The 23,851-nt window shown below is 41.0% G+C and overlaps 1 protein-coding gene and 1 pseudogene across 1 annotated transcript in view; both read right to left on the reverse strand.

Moving 5' to 3' along the window:
- Window positions 1-23,851, reverse strand: part of Prkca (protein kinase C alpha) — a 386,397-nt gene that overhangs the window by 112,732 nt on the left and 249,814 nt on the right. Inside the window, exon 4 of the mRNA XM_069993120.1 lies at window positions 2,337-2,448. Within this exon, the coding sequence (XP_069849221.1) occupies window positions 2,337-2,448 (112 nt within the window). The remainder of the gene's footprint in view (window positions 1-2,336; window positions 2,449-23,851) is intronic.
- LOC138807518 (U6 spliceosomal RNA) lies at window positions 2,683-2,782 on the reverse strand (annotated as a pseudogene).

Here is a 23,851-nt window from a genome sequence, read left to right on the forward strand (position 1 = left end):
ATATCTTCGATTGCCTGGACGGAATAGGTGATTTAAGAAAAATAAATGCCAGAGCCTCTGGAAAGAACAATGGGCAACAGGGAGTGAATGGGGTGGGGGTTGGAGGAGGAAGAACACACTGGGCTGTGTCCTATCTCAGCTTGGATCCGCCATGAGCTTTTTTTTTTTTTTACCTTGGGAAGCTCATTTGCAACCTTGATTCCATTTCCTCTACTAACTAAACTAAGAGAAGGTCTACACAGCAGTTGCTCTTTCTTAGGAAGAGGAACTGTTCACAGACATCTGTATAACCTGCCGGGCAGGGGAGGAGGCTGCAGTGCTGGGAGAGCTCAGGTAGGAGTAGAGGTCTTAGTCTATTTGCTCATTCTCCTCTTCCCTCTATGAAGGAGAAATCCTAGAAACTCAAGAAGTCTAACTGAAGAGTTCAAAGCCAAACAATAGCACTCATCCAGGTAAGTGCTTTTCAAAACTTTTTAGTAATAGGACCCATTTTTCAAGCAAAATCTAAAGCAGAATCCTAATAAACAAGATGGGTGTTATTAGCATACATTTAGCTAATACATTCAAATTTATTCTATTTTATTTATTACAAGGCTATTCAAGGACAACCAGTACAGCCCTCTGATCCAAACAAACCCCTAAGGATGCTAGTTGATATCTGCTGTGGTTGTTATGTTCACATAACAACTTGGAAACTTCACTCCCAAATTCATAGGTTCAATTACAACTGGAGGTGGAGCCTTGGGGAGGTGATTTAAGATGAGATAAGAAATGTAAGGGTGAGGCCCATGATGGCATAGTGGCTTTTATATGCATAAAGGTCTGGGCTTCCAGCTCCACGTGAGGGCTCTGCCATGTTCATACTGTTGCAAGCAGGACACATCCTGATACCAGGCTTGTGGATTCCCAGACTCCAGAACTCTAAGCTACAAAAACATCTATTCTTTTATAAACTGCCCAATCTCACATATCTTATAAAAAATATAAAACAGATTGGAAAACCACTCAGAGCAGCCTCAACATTTCATCTATTTCTACATCTTGTTAAAACTGTGAACAGAATCCCTGGCTCATACAGAAGGGAGCATGCAGGTGGGAGCGGTGGAGGGGCACACCTCCCCAGCAGAGCAGTGGGAACCATGGGGGAAACTCGATTGCAAGTCCTACGGCGTGAGTGAGGCTGGCATGGCAGCGCTCCAGTGTTTCACTTTTGTCAAGGTTGGCATGTAACACATTCAAATGCTCATTTGTGTTCCAAGTTTCAAAACAGTTAAACATACGTTTACAAATGAACTTGGTACTTGCAGAAACTCTGAAAACCCTGTCTTTGAAATCCAAGAGTTTCTTGAAGTAGAGGAGACTAATGGCCCAGAAGATAACAGTTCCATTTGGCTGTTAAATTATACAACTTCATAAGGTGAACCATCCCTGTGTTCTGAGAAACTCTCCATCTGTCCTATAATGTTCTTCCATATTGATTTTTATATACTGTGTTTGCTCCGGGTAAGATACAAATATAAAGCTTTGGGCCATTATGACAGCCATTAATGAAGAAGAATATGCTGCAATTACCATAATATTCGCCTGTCTATTAGAAAAACAGGCTTAGTAATTACCTTTCCGTGTTCTAAAAACACAAACTTTCATTTAAATGAATAGCCTAGGGAATCTCATAATGTAAGAATTAGCAAAGCAGAGAGTTCCATGGTGGTTTTTATTTTTTCCTTTCCTCCTGATATTTGATGGAGATGCAGAAAGACAAATGGGTAGGCTGGGAAAGGGCTGGTGTCTTCCTCAGAGGTCTTCAGTGATTTCATCCCAAGCAAGGCTGCTATAAACTTAATCCATAAACAGCCAGGACGAGTGAACTGAAGTAAGATGTTATCCTAGTTTTTAATGTTCATTTGAGCTTTAGTTTTCGGGAGAGCCTACTGGATTTTTCCACAGTCCACCCACTAATTAGAGACATAGGAAGATAATGACTATGGTTGCTTAGCTTATTTTGAAACTAACCAAATGTAGAATCTGGAGGTGGGGAGTTTTCTTTGGGGTTTGACTAGCCTGCATTTTTGCAAGGATTGAAGATTTCTACCATGTTAAAAAAAAAGCGACAGCACCCACTAACTTCATTTATAAATGGAGTGCCTTTTATGATTTATAATTAGGCAAGCAAGAAGTTTACTGAAGTAAAATTTGGACAGTGTACAGCCTGGTCTTCATCTGAAGCAATTCTACTGATGAGCTGGTGTTGAGAAGTTACCAAGCCTTGAGCACTCCGGTGTCCTGGGCCTAAGCTGCAGAGCCTCACCAGCTATCGGACAAGAAAACTTACTTACTGTCACATTTCATCCCTTGGTGGATGAGTCCATACAGCAGTGACCCACAGTGATCACAGAAGGTGGGACTTCCATAAGTATGGATCTTGAACTTGTGCTTGCTCCTGGGGTCCTGGGGAAGAAGAAATACAATGCTCATTCCAGGCATGAAAGTTTTGGAGTAAGCCAAGTCCATGCCTCATTTTTCTGTAGTCACATAATCCTTAATGGGCCTTTTGGTTATGTCACATTTTAATGGAGAATGTACCCATGTTTCCTTCCTTCTAATTTGTGCATACCCAATTACAGGGCTTCTAACAAAGCTATCACTTCCAGACTACAGTCAATCATCAATATCTTTAAGGGCAAGCATAGTTTTTTTTTAATGCTTCATGAATTTGTGTGGGGCCATGCTAATCTTCTCTGTATCGTTCCAATTTTAGTATATATGCTGCTGAAGCAAGCACAGAGTATAATGTTTTAAAGTATGCAGTTCTCAGCCAAGTTGCCCATGGTTTATTACTGTAATCCTAGCAACCTGGGAAGAGGATTATGATGAAAGATGAACACGCATAGAGAGGCCACCCCTCTCCAACAACCTCTCTCAACCAACAGCTGGGCACAGCTATGTGGAAGGCTGAGGTCTGGAAGATGGGAGTCCCATGCCAGCTGGGCAAAAAAGCCCACAAGACTTTATCTCAATGGAAGAAGCTAGCATGCTTAACTTTGGGATTTAAAAGTTAAGGCACATAAATGCCAATGAGTGATTATGACTATTTTTCAAGGGCACAGACTGGATGATTCTGAAATACTTTAATCATGTAGATAAGTAAAAAAAAAAAACCCAGCAAACCAAATACTGTACTATCCAGCTTTTGATTTGATAAAGAACATATCTCCTTATTTTCCATTATAGTGTTATTATTTTCCTTTTGCAGAGATGCTAATGACCTTCCAAAAGCCACATGGCAAAGTGATATCAGAAATGGGATTTGATCCACATCTGATCTTCATCTCAAGAGTTCCCAAAGATCTATTCAGAATGAGGATCTGGCTCTTATCATCTTTTTGTTTTTTAATTTATACATTTTCAACAATATTAAAAAAGTCTACCACCTGTTTTATAAGCAAGATTTTTTTTTATTGCAATACTGCTCCACTCATGTAGTGACATAGTTTCTGTGGTGACAGTGGCAGAGGGGAGTATTTGTGGCAGAGGTAGTATGGACCACAAAACCTGAAATATTTACTTTCTGGCCTCTGTAGGAAAAATTGCCAACTCCAGCTTCAGGACAATGGGTTCAACATGCCATCTCTACCTGCATCTACCTGCATCCCATTAGAAATACATTAGCTTCCAATGGACCAAGTGAATCAGAAACCCTGGAAAAGTCTCCCAGGCTGTGCTTCCAGAGGCCCTGCAGGTGATCCAAGGTTGGCAAGTATGTTAAAGACAGAGACCTCCTGCTTCGGAACATCATTCAGCAGATGTTTAGTGGGTTTCTAACAGGTACAAATGGAATACACGTATAGATGATTCAAACTATTCTTGAAGCTGGTCACTAGTTTACCTTCTAAATGCTTCTCTCAAGGTTTCTTCCTTAAGAGATTACATTTTGATCAAGTAGTAGCTGTGAAGGTGGAGTGACATAAGTCCTTAGACTTCTACCTTTATAGCAGCCCAATATTTTCTCACACATAAGGAAGAACACTGAAAAAAACAGACCAGCATCAGCACCAATGAACAGTACTCATGTTGACAGGGAAGATTATGTCCCACAAGGTGAAGGGCAAAGAAGGATGCTGGGGGAAAGGCTGTGACCAGTTTCCCTACAGAAACAAGGCATCAACAACTGGCAGTAAATAAAGAATGGCAGCTCACTCTGAGAGGCCTCTGGAGTATGCTTGAGTCAGGCAGCCTCAGGATGGCTGTCCTGACAATTGACGGTCACATAGATCTCTACTGACTTGAAACACAGGCAACAGACTTTACTTTTCAGGAAACCTAACTCATTCACATATGTATCTATAGGGTCTAATCCTTAGGAGATGGAAGAAGGCAGAAAGCCATTGCTTTACCTCCTACAAAACTGCAGAACAACCAAATCCCAGAGTCCTTCACACTCCAAAGTCTACATGTGGCCACAGATGCTGTGATGAATTACATCCACAATAATAATGGTGCCACTATCTGCTTGTTGATCGTCTGGTGTGTGTAGATGCTGTACAACTTCCCAAACCTCTTTTTAGAACAAGAGTCTCCTGTGCAAAAGCCTATCTACTGGTACTCTGGAGATCTGTATTCTGACCCTGGCACTGACACAAACTCTGAGACCTTTGAGCAATCATGTCACTTATTTATAAAGCAGAAATAAGTCCAGTTTGCCCTGAGGGTTATGCTCAACTCAGGAAGCTTAGGAAAAGGGTTAGCAACCTAAAAATCATGGGACAAATAAAAGACATTACCATCACACTATCTTTGGAGATAAATTACAAGGTACCTAAGATTAACGTTTTCCCCAAGTATTTCAGTAACATGGGCCTGAATGAAAGGACCAGGAAAGCTAGGCAATGCCAGTTCTCATTGGTGGTCAGAGCAGGGCTAAACAGGCAGAAGGTAGGGGACTTTTTATTTGGTCCTGCATTCTAGCTCCCTGCACCTGCACCTGGCCTTCCAAGGAAGTCATCTGGCAATCACTCTGAACAGTGAACATAAAACTACCCACCAGCCCAGACCACCACGTGCCATTCCCACCGTCAGAGTGACTCTGTCATAGGAACCAGAGAAGCGGAAGGTAGGAACATGGAAGCTTTCCCAGTCTAATTAATCTCACCTAGGCTGACAAAAGAGACCATGGTGTTCGCTAAAGAGCTGTGACTCATGATGATTTGCAGAGAGCCACTGGAACTAAAAATCTCCTGGGCTCTCTGTGCTTCTATCAATAGCAATTAAAGGACAAAGCATTTTGTTTCTTTGGGCCCCGATTTCCTCATCTGTTCCCTGAAAATGTGAGGTGGGAGGACAGCATTTTAAATGATACTTCATAGATCCCTAAGGTTGCCAGGAGGTACCCAGCCTGCTGAGGAAGAGGATGGAAGAAGGCATAAGAGGGAAGAGGCCACTGCTAAAATTTAAAGTTGAAAACAACTGGGCTAGATGATCTCTTTGATTTGTGTCTTGCTATTAAAAAAAATAACAGAAGAAAAAGAGAAGGAAACTTTTTACTTTGAAATCATCTAAGACTCACAAGAATTTGCAAATCTAGTACAGCCTGTTCCTGCATGTGCTTCATCTAGCTTTCCCCTGTGAGAACATCTTAAATAACCACAGCACATGAGCACAATCAGGGCACTGCAAGTGCTACCACACCACCAGCCAAACCATGGGCTTCAGGGGCTACTAGATTTTCTGTGCCTAATTCCTAGGCAAGGATTTTAATTGTGTGACTTATGAATTAAATATATTGTGTACTGTATAGGGAATATGGTAATATTTGCTGGGTAAATACCACTAGTTCCAGGATAACCGCAGCCAAGGAACATCTGCTCCTTGTTCATGACATCTATAGCCTGCTGGATCTCATGGGAGAGGGGGAGAGAGAGAATTAGTCCAAGCATCTATCTGAAAAGTAGCATCAGAAAGTTCTTCTCTATGTAAAGGAAACACATGTCGTTTCCAAACACTTCTGATCAGTTCTTCAGAATGAAGTCCTTTCAAAGCCCAGGATGACTGAGTGCTGAGCTAGGTATGCAGCTAGTCTGGGTCATGAGAGAATGAAAGGTATGCCAGTTGTAGACAGGTGGTGCAGGGCCCTGGTGGGAAAAACAAGGCAGACTGCAGAATCCCAAGACATGAGCTGTCCCCCATTGGTCAGAGAGTAGGATTTGTGAAAATAGTCACCAGCTGAGCCATACAATAACTCCTGTGGTGTCCAGCAGGTTCTGGGTGGTCAGGGAAGTGTGTGGAGAGGAACCAGCCCCTAGAGGAGCTGAAGCTCATGTGTGCTCATGTCCATGTGTCACTGTCCTCAGGTTCTGAGCAGCCTCAGGACTCTCTTATGTCTACAAGCCCTGGCACCCAAGCCTCCTCTTGGGTGGCAATATCCCAGCTTCTCTTGTTTACGTCTTCACTTGAGATTGCTTCCACCTGTGGAACACCCATCAAGGCAGGAAAGAAGCTCCAGCCTAGGAAGATCCTGCAGATGGCAGTACTAGGAACAGATTTCCCCCCAGCTAACATTCCTGAGCGTTTTTACTTCCGTATCTGTATGCCATTTACCACAGTCTGCCAGTCATAATAATTATTGACTCTGTCTATTTCCTTTCATTTTTTCCATCACACACACAGAGAGCTAAATATGAGAGAGAGAGAGAGAGAAAGAGAGAGAAGGGAAAAGAAGAAGAGAGAAGAGAAAAGGGGAGAAATGAGATGAGAAGCACAGAGAAGAGAACAGGAGAGAGGGTCATGGCAATTAAAAGAAAGGAAAGAGAGATCCTAACATATATACTTTTAAATTAGTAACCATGATAGAACCAAGGATGAATATTATGTTTTAAATATGAATTTTACCCCAAGCTATTGGAAAACCAAAAGAAAGAAGTCTGTATCCTCTAGAAATCGCGTGTCTCTGACATGGTAGACCTTCAGCAAATGTGGATGAAAGCAATTACTAAGTCCTTAGCACAGAACATCTTTATCATGGCTCACCAAAGGGGTGGGGCGTAGACAAGATTATCCCATGGGTGAATTATAGCAGGTTTGGCCATGCTTAGAACCACAGAAAAATGGATAGGGTACAGCAAGTCTTCTTTACTACTAAGTCGATGGCATTTTCTTCTTAGTGAAATACATGTAAATGCTACTTTTTCTTCTACAGGCACTGGCAGTCTCTCTATATATGAACTATGAAAACTGCTGTTTTTGTCACCAGCCCAATATTACATTATAAAACAAAAGGTAAGGCAATTAGCTCAGACATTTCTACCATATGTGTAGCTGGGGGAAACTATTTTTTTCATGAGTACAAATGAAATCAAACTCGCAAATCTAAATCTAGATTTCTTACAAAAAAGCAACCAATGAAAAATGAAAGTCCTATAGGCAGCATCTGCTAGCTTGTTTCTCATTTCTTAATTTTATAATATAGCAATTGAATTAGCCTGCCTTGGAAACATAACCTTAACATTCCTACCAGGACTTTTCAAATACTTCATCATCATCAACAGGAATGCCATCATTACCACCATCTTTACCATTTGGGGTGGAAGAAAAATAAGCCTTTGGACATACACAACTCTGATGTCGATGCTGACTTAGTTTTGCACTTCCTAGATGCCAGGCTATCTATAGGCATCCAAAGGCAATGCGTTCTGGGTAACTTTGCAATCACACTCTTTAAGGATGGAGCCCAGTCTAGAGATTTGTAGAGCGAAGACTCTAGAGGAACTGACATTCCCCAAGTTCCAGGAGGCAGGCAGCAGTGGCTGATTGTGACAAGGATGTGTCTGTGTGCATACACATCACTTCATATGTCCTTTTAATTCAATAACAAAATAATGGCTGAGTTTTGGCTGGAGGACATCCTTCCACCCATTTCTGAATGCTCCCAAAATGCCCAAGAGATTTCATGGAGGACCAAAACGCTTGTCCTTGAGGGCTGGGGTGCAGGCTTTCAGAGTTTTTGAGCAAGACTGCCTTTAACCTGGTGAAGCTCTGAGGCTTTATTTCCTTAAGCACCCGGAGCAGCGTGTCTCCTTCAAGCTGTTCCTTCTAAATACCAAGGAAAATTCCCTGCTTTCACCATCTGACATGTTCCCGTGAATCACACTTGTAAGCCAAGCTTGGGTCTAAATGTCACCCACATACTGACTACATAAGCAACACCAAAATCACTGCTCCAAGGGCGAAGCTGGCCTTGTTACTGTGAAGTAAAATTTCTTAGGAAGCAGGCTTTTATTTTGGTTAACTATGGGAAAAATTTTCCTCTTTTAATTTTTTTTTGTTAGCAAAAAATGAAAGTCTTATCAAAAACAAGGTGACTTAATATCACTTGGGTATCATGGTAATAACCACGCTTTATCTCATGTTCTAAGGGGTTCCTCCGGCCTTTCTCAGGCTGTGGGTTCAACCTAGCTTGCTTTGGACTTCAATGTACTTGTACATACAGGCTTTGCTGGAAGAAGGACTCCTAGAATCTTTTGCCCAGCTAAGTAAATGCTATTAGCATTAACTACGAAACCAAAAAGTCCTTGAAAATGTAGATAAATCTCTACCAGTGAGGCAATGACTAACTAAAACATAATGTAGTTATACTGCAGAATACAACATGGACATTACATCAAATGAGCTAGATCTTTCTTAACAACATGGACTGATAGCTGAGATCTATTGTCTCATGACAAGAGCAAGTCACAGAAAGAATCATAAACTAAAAGGACATGTGGAGAACAGAAACAAAGATACCAGGGAATGACGACACAGCTTTTCTCTAGATAGATTTGTAAGTAATATGCCTCTGGAAATGTGTGGAGACAGACGGGTTCAGAGATGAACATGAGAGGACACTTTAACATTATCAGAACAGATTAAAGTTAAACAAAAATGAATCCATATATTACTCTCTAATATAATCCAAATGAGCCTGAAGCCCAGCTGAACACATCTGGTTAGGTTTCAGCTAGTTCATAAGATGCCATTGGAGGGAGAGTCTGAACATGTTGGTGAAACTGACCACGGCTGTCACACCTGACCATGAATGGGCTCTGTCTATAGTTTCCCCAGCAATCTGCTAAGAAGGTGCCATATGAGAAAACTATAAGCTATTGTGTACAATCTGTCATTAACTCAACTAAAGATCTGGCTGAAAACTACATTATGACTAGCATTCTATTATTTTGTAATATTTGCTATGTCATCAAGGTCTTATCCTTCATGGCTTCCAAATTCCAAAAAGAATATGGATGGTTTAGCATGGAATTCTGATATTAAAATAATTTAATATGCAAATTCTCACACCCTAAAGTCTAAACATTACCCATTTTAACAATAAGATTATTTCTTAGTGTATTATCAATTTCTTTATTGCACTTAAAAATTATTTGTTGTAAGCCAGGCACTGGTGGCTCACACCTGTAATCCTAGCTACTCAGGAGGGTGAGATCTGAGGATCTTGGATCAAATCCAGCCTGGGCAGAAAAGTCTGTGAGACTCTTATCTCCAATTAACCACCATAAAATCAGAAATGGTGCTGTGGCTCAAGTGGTAGCACACTCACCTTGAGCTGAGAAGCTTAGGGACAGCGCCCAGGCCCAGAGTTCAAGCCCCATGCTGACAAAAAAATTGTTGTACACTTACTATGTGCTAGTGGAATGTGTCAGATGGTGAAGACTCCAGGTGGTACTTGGGTTCTGTCTTACTGGGGAGAAGTTAGGTAATGATGCATAAACAAACCATTTCTAAGTCTACTGGCTAAATACAGCAAACATGTATTTCTCATCCTTTGCTTTGGACACTCCTGATAGAGCAACATCTTTCACAACAGAAGAGAAAGAGAAAGGGTCTCTCAAGGGCTCCTACATCCCTCCTTGAAATGGCCTCATCATTTCTGCTCATATTTCATTGAACTACATGAGATACATGAAATACATGAGATACAGGCTTGGAAGTCCATAAGGCAGAGTCATACCTTCTCCTCAAGAAGGGACAGGAAATACTTTGGACAATATCATCATCTGTGAAGCATTTTCTCCTTATCTAGTAGAGAGCAACAGAAGTGGCTAGATCTTCCAGCTTTGAAAGCTTGACGGTTGAAGCGGAAATAGGTAAGTTGGTGATGACAAGCAGAGCCTCCCATGGCTAAGACATGATGTGAGACTGGCAGTGGCAAGGCAGTAATCACCACCCTCTAAATCTCACTGGCTTCCTACTACATTTACTTTTCATTCATGCTCTATGCCAGTGGTCCCAGAGGAGGAGCAGATGACGGTTCACTTCAGAACCAAGGGATGAAAGGCCAACTGCCAAGTGGCACATGCCACTCTCGTGGCAGAGGAAAAGAAGAGTAAGGGGTCAAAGGGAACAGCACAATCTGTTACTTCTTCTTACAAGTGGAAACTCCCATCCCCACCCCATGGACTATACTGGCTCTCAGTAGGGGCTGCTGTTTTAGAGAGGAGATAAAAGGCTCATAGCAGTGTGGGATCTGTGCTCTTCTAATAAGTGAGGGGACAAATGGAGGGGGGATGGTGACATAATCTTCCAGAGAGACCTCTTTATTTCTTTCCCCTATACATTTAGGAGTGCATGGGAGTTTTGTTTCAAAGACCAATCATTATTTTTCTGGACTGTCATACTGACTGCTCTAATGAAATACTGTCATTCTTTGCTCATTTGATTAAGTGTGTAAGCTACATTAACAAGGTTGATTATAACCCTAAAGATGGTAATCTTGTTAGGAAACATTCATATTTTTGAAATGTTACATTTTTGAAGTTTTCATTTGGAAATAGTTTTAGATTCACAAGTTGTAAAAATAGTGCAGTGAGTTTCCATGTCCCCCCCTTCCCCCCCCCCACCGTCTCCTCCAATAATAACATCTTACATAATCATAGTACATGATTAGGGCTCAGAAACAGATGGGCTTAATGTTATGAACAAGTCTTACATGGATGTTTTTACATCAGTTTTTACAAGACCTCATTGTGTAGGTCTGTGCATAGTTCATTCATAGATCATTCTTTCTAATGATACAGGACTTGGCCCTCCACCACCAAGCATAGGTTTCTCCCCTTATAGTCACTTCCTCTCCATTCGTAGCTGCAGCAGTCACCAATCTGTTCACTATGAAAGTTTTATAGCATTTTTTTTTTTAGCACCAAATGATGCTCATGCTAATTACAGAGCTGGTTAGCTCCAATGTCATAGTTTGAAAGGAAAATAAAACAGGAATAGAGGAAGCATCTTAATTATGTAGACTTCTGGCAGCCCTTGCACAAAGTTTTATATTTCCTACAAAAATTCATGGCCAAGTATACATGGGTAGCTGGAGAAAAAAAATCAGAGACAAATGAAAACATATTTTTCAAGGAGACTCAGAAAACCACACCATCTTTAAGTTAGTAAAGACAGAATTGGATTATTGTTATGAGGTACTCTGATGTTCTGTGGTGGTCTGAAGACAAATTTCAGAGGCTAATATTTGGTAGTAACTAGCTAATATGCCTGAGATTCTGAACTTATTTTTATCATGGACTTGAAAAAGTATATCATGTAGGAAGATTCTCCAACAGCTGGTATTTACTCATCTGATTAAACACACAGTCAGAAAGTATAACTGTCTTTTTGTGACTAAAGTTCAAATAGGCTGGGGGGGGGTCTTTCTTTCTCTGCTGCTGCTTTTCTTTCTCTCTCTCTCTTCCTCCCTCCCTCCCTCCCTCTCTCCCTTCCTCCCTCCCTTACATCCTTCCTTCCTTCCTTTTCCTTCCCTCCCTCCTTCCTTTCCCCCCTCTCCCTTTCTCTCTCTCTCTCTCTCTCTCCCCCTCCTACCTTCCCTCCTCCTCCTCCTGTTCCTCCCTCTTTTTTGTGACATTGAGGTTTGAGCTCAGGACTCATGCTCACTTCACTTGCTTGCTCAGCTGGTGTTCTACCATTTAAGCCACATCTCTTGCTTGGCTTTATGCTCATTATTTTGGAGATGAATCTAGGGAACTTTTTTACCCAGGCTAGTCTCAAACTGTGTAGCTATGATTACCAGTATGAGCCACTGGCATCATGCGTCTTTGGATACCTCTGATTCTATTTTTTTTCTCTTGTGACAGTCCTAGGGCCTGGACACTGCCCCTGAACTGAAGGAACCACTTCTAGATTTTTGTTTGTTTGTTTTTTTTATTTTTTGTTTTTGCTGATAAATTAGAGATAAGAGTTTCACAGACTTTCCTGCTTGGGCTGGCCTCGAACTGCAACTCTTAGATCTCAGCCTCCTAACTAGCTAGGATTATAGGTATGAGTCTGGCTGGATACCTCTGATTCCTTACGTAGATTGCTCATTACTCCTTGGATATACTTCCGAAGGCGGTAGCCCTGTTCTTAGCCATGTCAAAGATACATTTACTTTTTGGTGTTCAGTGAACTTTTTAGTTCTAACCACATTTTATAAAAATGTAAAATATTCTTCTAGTTATTTAGAATTAACTTTTAATTGTTTATTCACATTAATTCACTGTAACAAAACTAGATATAGTTTTGTTGAATTGGCATAAGACATAGTTGAAAGAAACAAATTTTGGAGACCAAGGTTGGGAAATGACAGAAATAGAGGTTGGGGAGAAGAGGGAAAAAGGATCTCCTTAGTGATTATATTAAACAGATTGGTCTATAGCTTTAAAAATTTAAACCTAATAGTTCATCTTAAACATGTTGCCATGCCATTACATATAAAGCAATATCACATCTCATTATGCAACAGCTCACCATATGGATGTATTATAATTGATTTAGTTCCTAGATATTTAAGCTATTCCTAATTTTCATTGTTTTAAACAATATGACCAGAACTATTTATGAGAACACCCTGTCAGTGTCTTGGGATAAAAGCCCAAAGTAGAAATTGAGCCAAACAGAAGGACATGAAATATTGAATGTAAGAGTTATGCATCTTTCGTAAGTTGGAGTCTGTCTTTGACAGAGGAGCTCTGGTTATGCTAGATGGCTTCTGAAACTTCTGGATGTGTTTAAAAGTAACCAGTTTTGTATCTTAGCTAAAAAAGTGATGTGTTAGCTCTAGGGTTTTCTTGATTTTTGTTAGGTTTGGGCATCTCTGTCCATGCATCAGCTTTCCACCATCTGCTCAATAATCATGAAAATCTTTCATTTTAGCACCCAGTGTACTGCATTTTATATTGATAACCTTCTGTTTTTTTTTCTCCAAAAGCTAGGAATGAAGAAATAGTGAAGGTTCTATCATTGGGGGCAGTGGCTCTCCAACTATGTGCTAGTTAAGGATGGCTGATCCTAAGCCATAAAGTAGAACAACTTACAGATGAAACCAATGCACAGACATGCCATTCTAGCATGCTCTAAGGTTCTTGAGGACTTAGTTTCACATTGGTGTAGTGGAGTCATTTTCTAGATGTAACCAAGTTGGCTTTCATGCATGTAAAGCACTGTCCCAAGGACAGGTGCATTGTCCTTCAGCCGTAGCCTCTTTTGTGTCTACCTTGGCATTTTTCTTCCTCAGTTCTATCCAAGCATCTTTGCCTTTGGTTGCTGGGCACAGGTGGCTGTGGAACTTGCACAAATACTGAACTGAGGTATGAGGTCCTCCCTCCCTCTTTCTTTTCTTAAACAATAGGAGGCAACACTAATGCACTTTCTTCCTACTGTGACTTTCTATGCATCCCAAACAATGCCAACAGAACTCCATTTAAACACAAGGACAAAAATAGTAATACTTGTTGAGATACCTCCCTGGAGACCTCCGATCCTACATTTTAACCCGCTGGTGGTGTTTATTCAGCTCTAATGAGAATGCAGAGCCTGCCTTTGGTGAGGCAGAAACCTACTAGGCAAATGGGAAATTCGTTTTTCTGTTGTTCTTTTTAAAATGAAAAACAAATACCTCACAAAAATATTGTGAATATTTGAATATTCCTACTTGTCATAAACAGTTCTGTAAAAAAGAAAGAAAAGGTTGAAAATGCATGGGTTTCCTAAGACAAATACTTCACATCTGATGTGCACTTTCCCCTCTGCAGAAGGAGCTATGAAATGTATGGGGGAATCAAGAGGAGCAGGAGGGAAGCAGCCTTCCATTGCATGTAGACGTCTAAGGATAATGTTCTTTTTATTTGAGGATGCAGAAATATTGTAATAGCTAGTAGTCTAAAAATTATTTTCCCTGTTAAACCTTAGGAAAAATGTTCAATATTTAAAGAGAAAAGAAAAATACAACAAAACAAAATGGTGGCCTGCGGTCTGTATAACCAACTTAGAGATAACCTACATTCCTGTTTGCCTGTTCATCCATCATTTCCAACAGGAAGCTGTCAAGAGAGGGGAAGAAGAAGGAGGCCAGTAAATTTAGGATCCATTTAGTTTCTAAGGGGATTGTAATTATTTCCTCTTATCTTGTGATATGGTCAGAGAGGATCAATGGGTAGCCGTCACTTTAAAGACAAAGTAACAGGGATTCAGTAAAGAAAGTAATGTCATGGAATCCACAGCTAGTGAGTGGTAAAATCAGGACTTTAACTTATACTTTGGACCCAGCCAATGGGTCTCATTCTTGCTCGATGCTGAGCCAGCACTGGATCCTGGGAATACATTGTGCAGTAAGATTCATTCTAATGTAAGGATAAATAGAGGTACACAGGACAGACAGTCCAACTTAAAAAAAATTCCCACTAACTCATATGGGAATATGAGTATTCATATGAATACAAGGCTATTTCCCTTTGAGAACAGAAAAAAATGATAAAAATATCAAGAAGCTGTCTATCAGGACATGGACACAAATAGCAACATCTTCACTACCTCCTGATTTCCATTCCTACCATTACAAACATGTGGAAAGACAGATCCCATAAATTCCACTAGAATGACATGAAGGGATGCCAGTTTTCAAGTCTGTCCCCACTGGACTAGAGAGAAACCCTGCAGTCACTTCCTGGATGATGAACTTGGGTTTTAGAGCGTGCATGTCCTCTCCACCTCACACACCACTGTCTGAGCCAGAGAGGAAGAGTCTGGCTGTGGTTTTAATTCACTCTCTATGACGAGTGAAACTCAGTCTGCTCTTCCTGAAAGGGATTCCCCCCCCCCCCGGTTATTCTTTGTCAAGCTTAGAGCAATCAGCAGTCAACCCAATGGGATACCACATAGAATGTAAATGGTATATGTAAGTGGACATGCTTAAAACATAGAAATTTCAACAGGAAGGTAGTTTTTGGTATGAAACAGCATGAGATTTTCTCATGTTCTATAGAAGGAAGGATTTGTTCATATGAAAGATTAATGATCTGACTCTGGGCTAATAGAACCTTTGGCAATGATGGGCATGTTTTATATCTGCGCTGACCAATACAGAAGCCATTAGCTATGGTGTCATCTAAACCTCTGAAATAGGGTACCTTCAACTGGAGTTCTAAAATTAAAAAAATTACTTAACTTTTAATTTATTTACATTTAAATAGATAGCCAGTGGCTACTGATCTGGATAAGGCAAGTTTCAACCCCTGGGATCACTGTGGTTTTTTTTTTTTTTTTTTCAGGTCCATGATCCCTTTCCCACTCTTTCTCAGAATTACCATAATAGTAGTGATGAACTCAGGACTCTAGAGTTTTCTGGGCAAGTCTCCCTCTTGAACTCTCCCTTTCCTGCTAAGTCCATGTTACCACCTTAAGCCAAGCTTTAGAGTTGCTTTTGTATTCAAGTGGCTTTCTTCCTCCATGCCACCATCAATCCTGTCAGCTGCCAGAATACTTGTTATATTCACTACCTGGCACATGCCACTCCCTTGCTCAAAATCCTGCAATGGCTCCTCATTGCTTACTTAGTCTAGCCACAATCTGGTACAGAATAATTGTCCGATATCCTTACCCACCACAACCTGTACAAACTTGGTATCCTGGTACACAGCATACTCCTCCCCATTAGGAAAGCCATCCTTCCCTTTCCCCTACCACATCTCAGGTGATATTCTAACAGCCCCTTCAGGCTGCCTTCTCTCCAAGGCCTTCTCCAATTGCCACTACCCAGTTTTCTTTCCATTCTCCAGCTTGTTATGGCCACATCTGCTGTTTTCTAATTATTTAAAACAGGCTATGTGTCATTTGTTTTCTGAATACACCCTTCATTTGTCTCCACCTTAGGGCCTTTGCCTAGAACCAGGTGGCAGCTCTTCTCATGGACGTTTGCCTTGTCATGCAGGATTTGGCTCAGCTGTCACTCCCTTCCCTACAGAGGTTTCTTCTGACTCTCCTATCTAAGAGTCCTCCAGATCCTCCAGATCCCACCTGTAATCCCTCCTTTCATTTATTTCTTCACATTAGTTAATCTGAGATTCATTTTCTTATTTGTCTTGACTTGCTTAAATTTTGCATTTAGAATGCAAATTTCATGAGCAGAGGGACCTTGTCTGCTTTGTTTCCTGCTGAACCTCTACTCACAGAACAGAGTCTTTACAGAAAGCAGGTTCTTCACAAACTATGGGGTGAATGAATCCTGAATTCCCTTCCAATGGGTGGAATCTGTTAGAGACCAGGAACTACATCTCAGATCTTTGGGAGCCCAATACATGTTTGTTGAAGACAACCACAACAGTAATGCTCAATCCGAGTTGTAGTCTTCAAACTTCTTACCCACCCAAGTGATGTACTGTAACAGGAACTGACTGCAAATTAGCCTTTAGAAACCTCTAAACAGACCTAGGGCCTACTGGTGTAAACCTCCTCCGCTTTGAAAAGCCTGTGGCATGTATAGGAAAAACATCTGGCTGAGGTCAATATTAAGAATGGGGTAATTAAGTAATAGTTACACTGTTACCTGCTTAGGAAAATTCATCTGACAGCTGGTTCTCTGATGCAAAGAGGGAACACTTCTACATCTTTCATCAAAGAACCAGGATGTGCTGAGACTTTTCCACTAGTAGAAGACAGACAGAAGAGGACTGTCTAATGTCTGGCCTCTAGAAAACAGGCAGAGCAGGTTGAGTATGTCACAGGCTTGCAGTTTGCTTTCTCACACACCAACAGTTTTAAGAGGAAGGTCAGTCTTCTTGGATTTATTGACCTAACCACCAGATAGTGTAACTGATATTCTATTTTCTAGAGATAATCATTTCCCACATTAAAATGAAAAATATAGTTCAAAAGAAAGGTAAATGTCACAAATCAAGTCTCATGAGAGTTCACTTTAAAATTCTTGGTTCTATTGTTCTTATGTTCTTGAGCACAAATTAAGTGAATGAGCCATTCTCTAGGCCTTCCATCTGTTCTGCTGGCCTAAAATTTTGGTCGTAAATGTATCTGTTTGTAATCAGCTTTCCTCTGTTATGGTTAATCTTATTGTTCAGATTACAGCTGGAGATGTTCATTGTTTGCATCCAATTAACTACAAAAATTAAGTATTCAAGAGGGTCTGCAGGAAGGCTGCTGTTGTATTGCTGTACTTATTATTCTACATACTTTGAAGACCTTTTTCCTAAATGGGCTCTCTTATTTGGGGGGAAGGGAGGAGCCTGAACTGTGGTTTGAACTTGGGCCACTATACTTGTTACTCCACCAATTCCTTCATGCATTAGTTATTTTTGAGACAGGGTCTTGCTCTATGCTGAGGCAGTTCTGGACTACAATCCTCCTATCCTTGCTTCCCTTTGTCACTGGGATGATAGACTAAGTCCACACCACTGAGCATTAGCCATTGTGTTTCTCCTATAACAGCAGGAAGGCTGCTGTTGTATTGCTGTACTTATTATTCTACATACTTTGAAGACCTTTTTCCTAAATGGGCTCTCTTATTTGGGGGGAAGGGAGGAGCCTGAACTGTGGTTTGAACTTGGGCCACTATACTTGTTACTCCACCAATTCCTTCATGCATTAGTTATTTTTGAGACAGGGTCTTGCTCTATGCTGAGGCAGTTCTGGACTACAATCCTCCTATCCTTGCTTCCCTTTGTCACTGGGATGATAGACTAAGTCCACACCACTGAGCATTAGCCATTGTGTTTCTCCTATAACTTGGGATGACAGACAAGTACCACTGTACCTAGCCACTGGTTGAGATGGAGTCTTGTGAATGTTTTATGCTGAAATTGCCTCCAAGTTGCTACGTTTGCAGGCTTGAGAAGCTCTTAATTTAGCTATAATTTCTGTTAAGGTTCAATATGGCAAATACATCTGAGGATCAGATATTAATGTTGACACATCTAAACACATGGTTTCCAGTGAGCTTTTCCTGACCATTGCTGGAGCCTATATTCATGTGAGGGGGCACTGGTTCTCGTCCTTACTTGCCACTCTGAGATTTCGGTGACATTTTCACAGAAAATATTTGATCATCTACAGATCTCTGGAAAAGTATATCCCACTCTACCAGTGAAGTATATATTTTATTTTTTGAGTTTACTATACTTTATTATTTCTATATAGTCAGTTGAGTTTCAGAGAATATTTCCCTCCCTCCCTCCCTCCCTCCCTCCCTCCCTCCCTCCCTCCCTTCCTTCCTTCCTTCCTTCCCCCCCTCTTTCTTTCTTTCTTTCTTTCTTTCTTTCTTTCTTTCTTTCTTTCTTTCTTTCTTTCTTTCTTTCTTTCTTGTCAGTCATGGGGCTTGAACTCTGGGCTTGGGCGCTGTCCTTGTACTCTTCAGCTCAAGGCAAGTACTCTACCGCTTTAGCCACAGCAGCATTTCTAGTTTTCTAGTGGTTCATTGGAGATAAGAATCTCACGGACTTTCCTGCTCAGGCTGGCTTTGAACCACGATCCTCAGATCTCAGCCTCCTGACTAGCTACGATTATAGGCGTAAGCCACCAGCGCCCAGCCCATTTCTTTCTTTCTTTTTTGTACGTTTTTTATTGTAAAAATGCTGTACAGAGGGATTACAGTTACATGAGCAAGTTAATGAGTACATTTCCTATTGAGCATTTTTGCCTCCTCCTTTGTTTTTCCCCTACCATCCCTTCCCTCCCACCTCCACAACTACCCCCCCAAAGTACATATATATTTTAAATTACATTTTATCTTAACTCTACTCCAAGAACCATAGATTTTCTAAAAAACTTGGGTTTTAAAGAAGATATGGAAAGATTTCTACTTCCTTGTGGAACAAATTTGTTGAATGTTAGGTGATCTAGTCAACTGCAACAGATTTTACAATGTAAATATAGAACAAAATATGTCTTTAACCATAAGCAATAGAAATAAATGAGATTTGCTGGGCTCCAGGAAAGAAATAATTACATTTTTAAAATGCCTCAATGGATGAAATTATCTAGCTTCCAATAGGAATACTTTAAAGACATACCTGAATTCTAAGCCATATATATATATATATATATATATATATATATATATATATATATATAGAAACAGTGACACTTTTCTGCCTGGGCTGGCTTCAAACCACAATCCTCAGATCTCAGCCTCCTGAGTAGCTAGGATTACAGGTATGAGCCACTGGCTCCCAGCTAAGAAAATGTCATTTAATGCAACTCAAACACTAAGTGGGTCCCTGTTGTACCAAGATTTCAATGACTGAGCAGTTCAGTGAATCCACTTTCAAGAACAGAGGAGAACCCTCTACTCAATCAACACCAAGTAGCTCAGGTCAATTTAAGCCTTCTCCACAGAGAACAGTCAGCTCCTCTGATGTTGTTAGGGGTTAACATTGGCCCAAAGCAGATACAAACGCTAGGGTAGAGTCACTGAAAGAGCCTGGCTGAGCATGTGCCGATGATGGATAAAGACTTATTTTTACCCTCTTGCCAGAGGACAGCTTCATCATGGAACTTCAGAGTTGAGTTATTTTCAGATGCTCCATGATAAAGCATATTCCAGGCCTGAAGGCTATTTTGTTAGCTGCAAGATAGATCTATTTCCCCTCACTAAACATACACAGAACAATTGAGAAAGGGGCTGGGCAGAAATTCCAGCTCTCAGGGACAGTAAATGTTTGCATGCTTCCTGTGGACTTCCCACAGCGAACTATCTAGACAGGACACCAACTGTGTGCCATGTCAGTGGGGTCACCGAGGAGGCTCTATGTTTGCCTTCTTAGAAGCACTCAGTTTTACCCTATTGACCTGAATGTCCTCTCCCCAAACGTAGTCCTCTTTTTTCCCATCTGCATGAGTTCTGACCTCTTAGTGGCCATAGGACATTGTTCCAGACAAGCAGATCCCAAGTCTGTACTTTTAGGAGAGCCGTGTTAGTCTAGTATAGGTATCTCCTTCCTTTCCCCTTCCTTTCACCTACCTACAGGTGAAACAGCTTCTTTTTTTTTTTTTTTTTTGACCAGAGACAATCCTACTCCCTGTGTGGAAATGGAGCCTTTTGATAACCATCTTAAAGAGGGAGGTATATTTTTCAAAGTTCTCCCAAAATAGGCACCAGCTAACAGAGGCTAATGAGCAGATTCTATCCATTTTGTCACTGTCTCTCAGAGCTGTGTTTTGAAAGCTACAGGACCCATTCTACCCAGAACACATATTTATGGGTCCAAATTATCTTTGACTTCATTGTGGCCATTGAAGGGAACATGTGAGGTCAATGTGGCTGATTTAATTTTTTAAAATTATCTCAAGGATGTTTACATGCTTAGATATTTGAGGTTATACCTAAGCAACAACCACCAGTGTTGCAATCTGTTCTCCTGGGGTACCTTAAACTTTACCATGGGATTAGGAGCCCAAAGAAATGGGGAAAAGACTTGTCTTGTGGACCCCACACAGGCTTGGTCACTCCTGTACTTTCGCTTCTCCTTCCCTTTCTTTCAGAGGTCTAAACGAGACCTCTTCAAACATCTGCTTAAGGAGGTTTTGCCTTGACATACTGAGTGGGACAAGAGAAGGGACTGGTTTCAAAACAGCTGCACATTGCCAAACCCATGTCTTTGAGGAACTGACACCACATTGCCATCCCTCCCAGGCTTTCATTTCATATATAAAGATAATGATATTCATTTGGAGGGCATACTATGCCCTTCTGTTGTATATACAAACCAGCCTTAATGGATATTTTTTTTCAACTTCCCATGGGGAAAATAGGCCATGTGAAAGTGCCAGGCATCCAACTGTTACCTCTTCCTGGGGCGGGGGAGGGCACAAAAAGAATCCAACAGTCCTACTTGGAGGGGGCCAACTATTGCTTGCTGTTAAAAGCTCTTAATGCTTTCATCTACATGCCTCAAACCTGCAGTCACTTGGAGGGACTAGTGCCTGTCAGAATCATAGACTAATTTGGAATAGTTCACCGAGATGAAGGGATAGAGTGAGGAGAGAAACTCCACTGTGTTCCCTTTGTACCTAGTGCTTACTTCCATAATCCAACAGTTCATGAGAGAGATTCAGCAAAGAGCCGTAACTTTTGCCCATGCTGTAAAACTATTCTCCTGACTCTACAGGAAAGTGTCATAGTTATAGGATTTTGTTTTTAATCCATTCGCTTTACTTTCTCAGTTCATGAGGAAAGTAATGAGCTAAATATGTTCAACAGAATCAACTTTACCTCTTTATTTCCCAGGGAATGGTTGAAGGTACTAGGAATTAATAAAGGAGAACCATGGAAATGGTAGGAAGACAGGAAGGCAGGAAGAAAGAAAAGAAGGAAAGACAGAAAGATTAGAAAAGACTCAGGGGGAGAAAGGAAGAAATAGGAACAAGAAGGTGGGCTCTATGTCTAATCCCAGCCTATTCCTGCAGATTTCAGGTAGAAGAACAACACGTCTCACAATAGAATTGTTCTAACTACAGACTCATGTATTAAAATCTGTCAGTTATATCTCAAAAGTTGTATTTCCTTATGCCTTGATGTCTGATTTAAAAGCCCAACAGCAGTCTCAAAATTGTACTTGGTATCACATAAGATGTTTTAAAGCTATGATTTAAAAAATCACAAAACAACCCTGAAGATAATTAATAAGTCTATCAATCAACCAATCAACATGATACTTGTATTTTATATAAAGAGTAGATGTAGAGAGTAAAGACTATAAAGTTACACTTCGAGAGAGAAAAGTAAGTACATGAACTAACACACTTAATGGAGGCCACCCCTACAAGAAGACTCTTTAAACAAGGAAGTTATCCTTGACTTAAAAATTAATGTGCCACCTGCTTCCTCTTATTTGACCTGTTCAAATAGGGGACCATGTTGGGCCACTAAACTCTTCACGGGCATCAGAAAGAACTTGAAAAATTAGCCTGTCATCTTATGACAAGACATCCCAGTGTCAGCTCAAAAACAATGAGAGCTTACCTCTCATGCTATCATAAGAAGTTCTTTTCATCCTAGGCAGTTATAAACATACTCAACTTCCAAATACTCACTAGAAGGGCTTTAAAAAAGACCTCGCCAGGTGCCAGTGGCTCATGCTAGCAATCCTAGCTACTCAAGAGGCTGAGATCTGAGGTTCAAAGCCAGACTGAACAGGAAAGTCCCTGAGACTCTTACCTCCAATTAACCACCAAAAAGCCAGAAGTGGGACTGTAGCTCAAGTGGTATAGTACTAACCTTGAGCACAAAAGCTCAGGGACAGTGCCCAGGCCAGGACACACCCAACAAACACATGTATACACGTGTGCAAGTGTACACTCACGCACCACACACGTACAAGGACTGGTGCTTAGCAGTTAGTACTATGGAGTGTTGTTCCAGGCAAGCCTATCTGCCCATTTGTGGCCACAGCTTTTAGTTTCTTCCATGTTTGGATCTATCTGGGTTTCTCTAGCTCGAGGCAGATCAGCCTGTACTGGCAGCTCCAGGCCAGAGCATGCATAATTCACCCAAATGGTAGGAACAGGCCCATTAGAGACAAATCTTGGCCTGTTTCCTCGGGTTCATCATCAATTTTGCTCTCTGTTTGATCTCAATTGTCCTGTAATCCTCTCTCTTTGACATCAATGAAGCTGGTTTAAGTCAGATAACAACAGGAGACATCTGGTGGCAGACAGGCTATGGCCCTTCTGAAGAACAAAGTGTGGCTTCAAACCCAGCCAATGAGCCAGGAAAAGGGGGTGGGGAACACGAAACTAGATTATAAGCCTGAATAAAACAGTCCATGTACCAAATCAAAAGACAAAAGACTGACCAAAAATTGGATTTTAGAATCCAACCCATCATCTCTCTCTTTCTCTCAGGACCTGAGACAAAACAGCTCCCCAAACATCTGCCTCCTTTGATCTTGGACTTCTCACATTTTTGCACTAGGAAAAGACTGGGAATGACAGGTTAGAATGCATTTTGTGTCACTTTTCCAGAGGCTGTATTTTTATAAATGCTTTGTGTTAATCAGAATTATAAAGGAGGAACTTATTTATTTTTTAATCCTGAGCTGTTCTGCCCTGCATTCTGGGCTTTTGCAACCTGCAAATGTACCATGAAAAAGCTAGAGTTCTTATTCCCACCAAGAAGCTGACTGTGGCTCACCGTAAGCAGCCTGAGGCGGCTTCCCCTTGCCCTTGGCTCCGGTATCCTTCCATCTCTTTGCTTCCTTACCACCTAAACTTGCAACCACTTGGCTCTTTTTAAAAAAATCTCAGTTGAATTCTTCTGCAACAGACTTATGACACTTAACACAATTATCTAATAAATTATATGACAGCTCAGAGCAAATCAGTCTCATTAAAGAGTGGACTGTACCAAAGAGTTTCTGCCATTTGGGGAATGGGCATTGGTAGCTAGGGGAAGATGCCTGTGTGTATACAACTCCAATTTCAGTCTTCAATTATTCCCAGAGATGAATGGACTGGTTTGATGCCTTACTCACTTCATGCACCCAGTGTTCACCAATTCCCTGAGCACAGGAGATGCTCAGTTGACACCTGC

This window comes from Dipodomys merriami, unplaced genomic scaffold, assembly GCF_024711535.1.
Source record: "Dipodomys merriami isolate MVZ:Mamm:240054 unplaced genomic scaffold, mDipMer1.0.p SCAF_42, whole genome shotgun sequence".
Taxonomy (NCBI): domain Eukaryota; kingdom Metazoa; phylum Chordata; class Mammalia; order Rodentia; family Heteromyidae; genus Dipodomys; species Dipodomys merriami.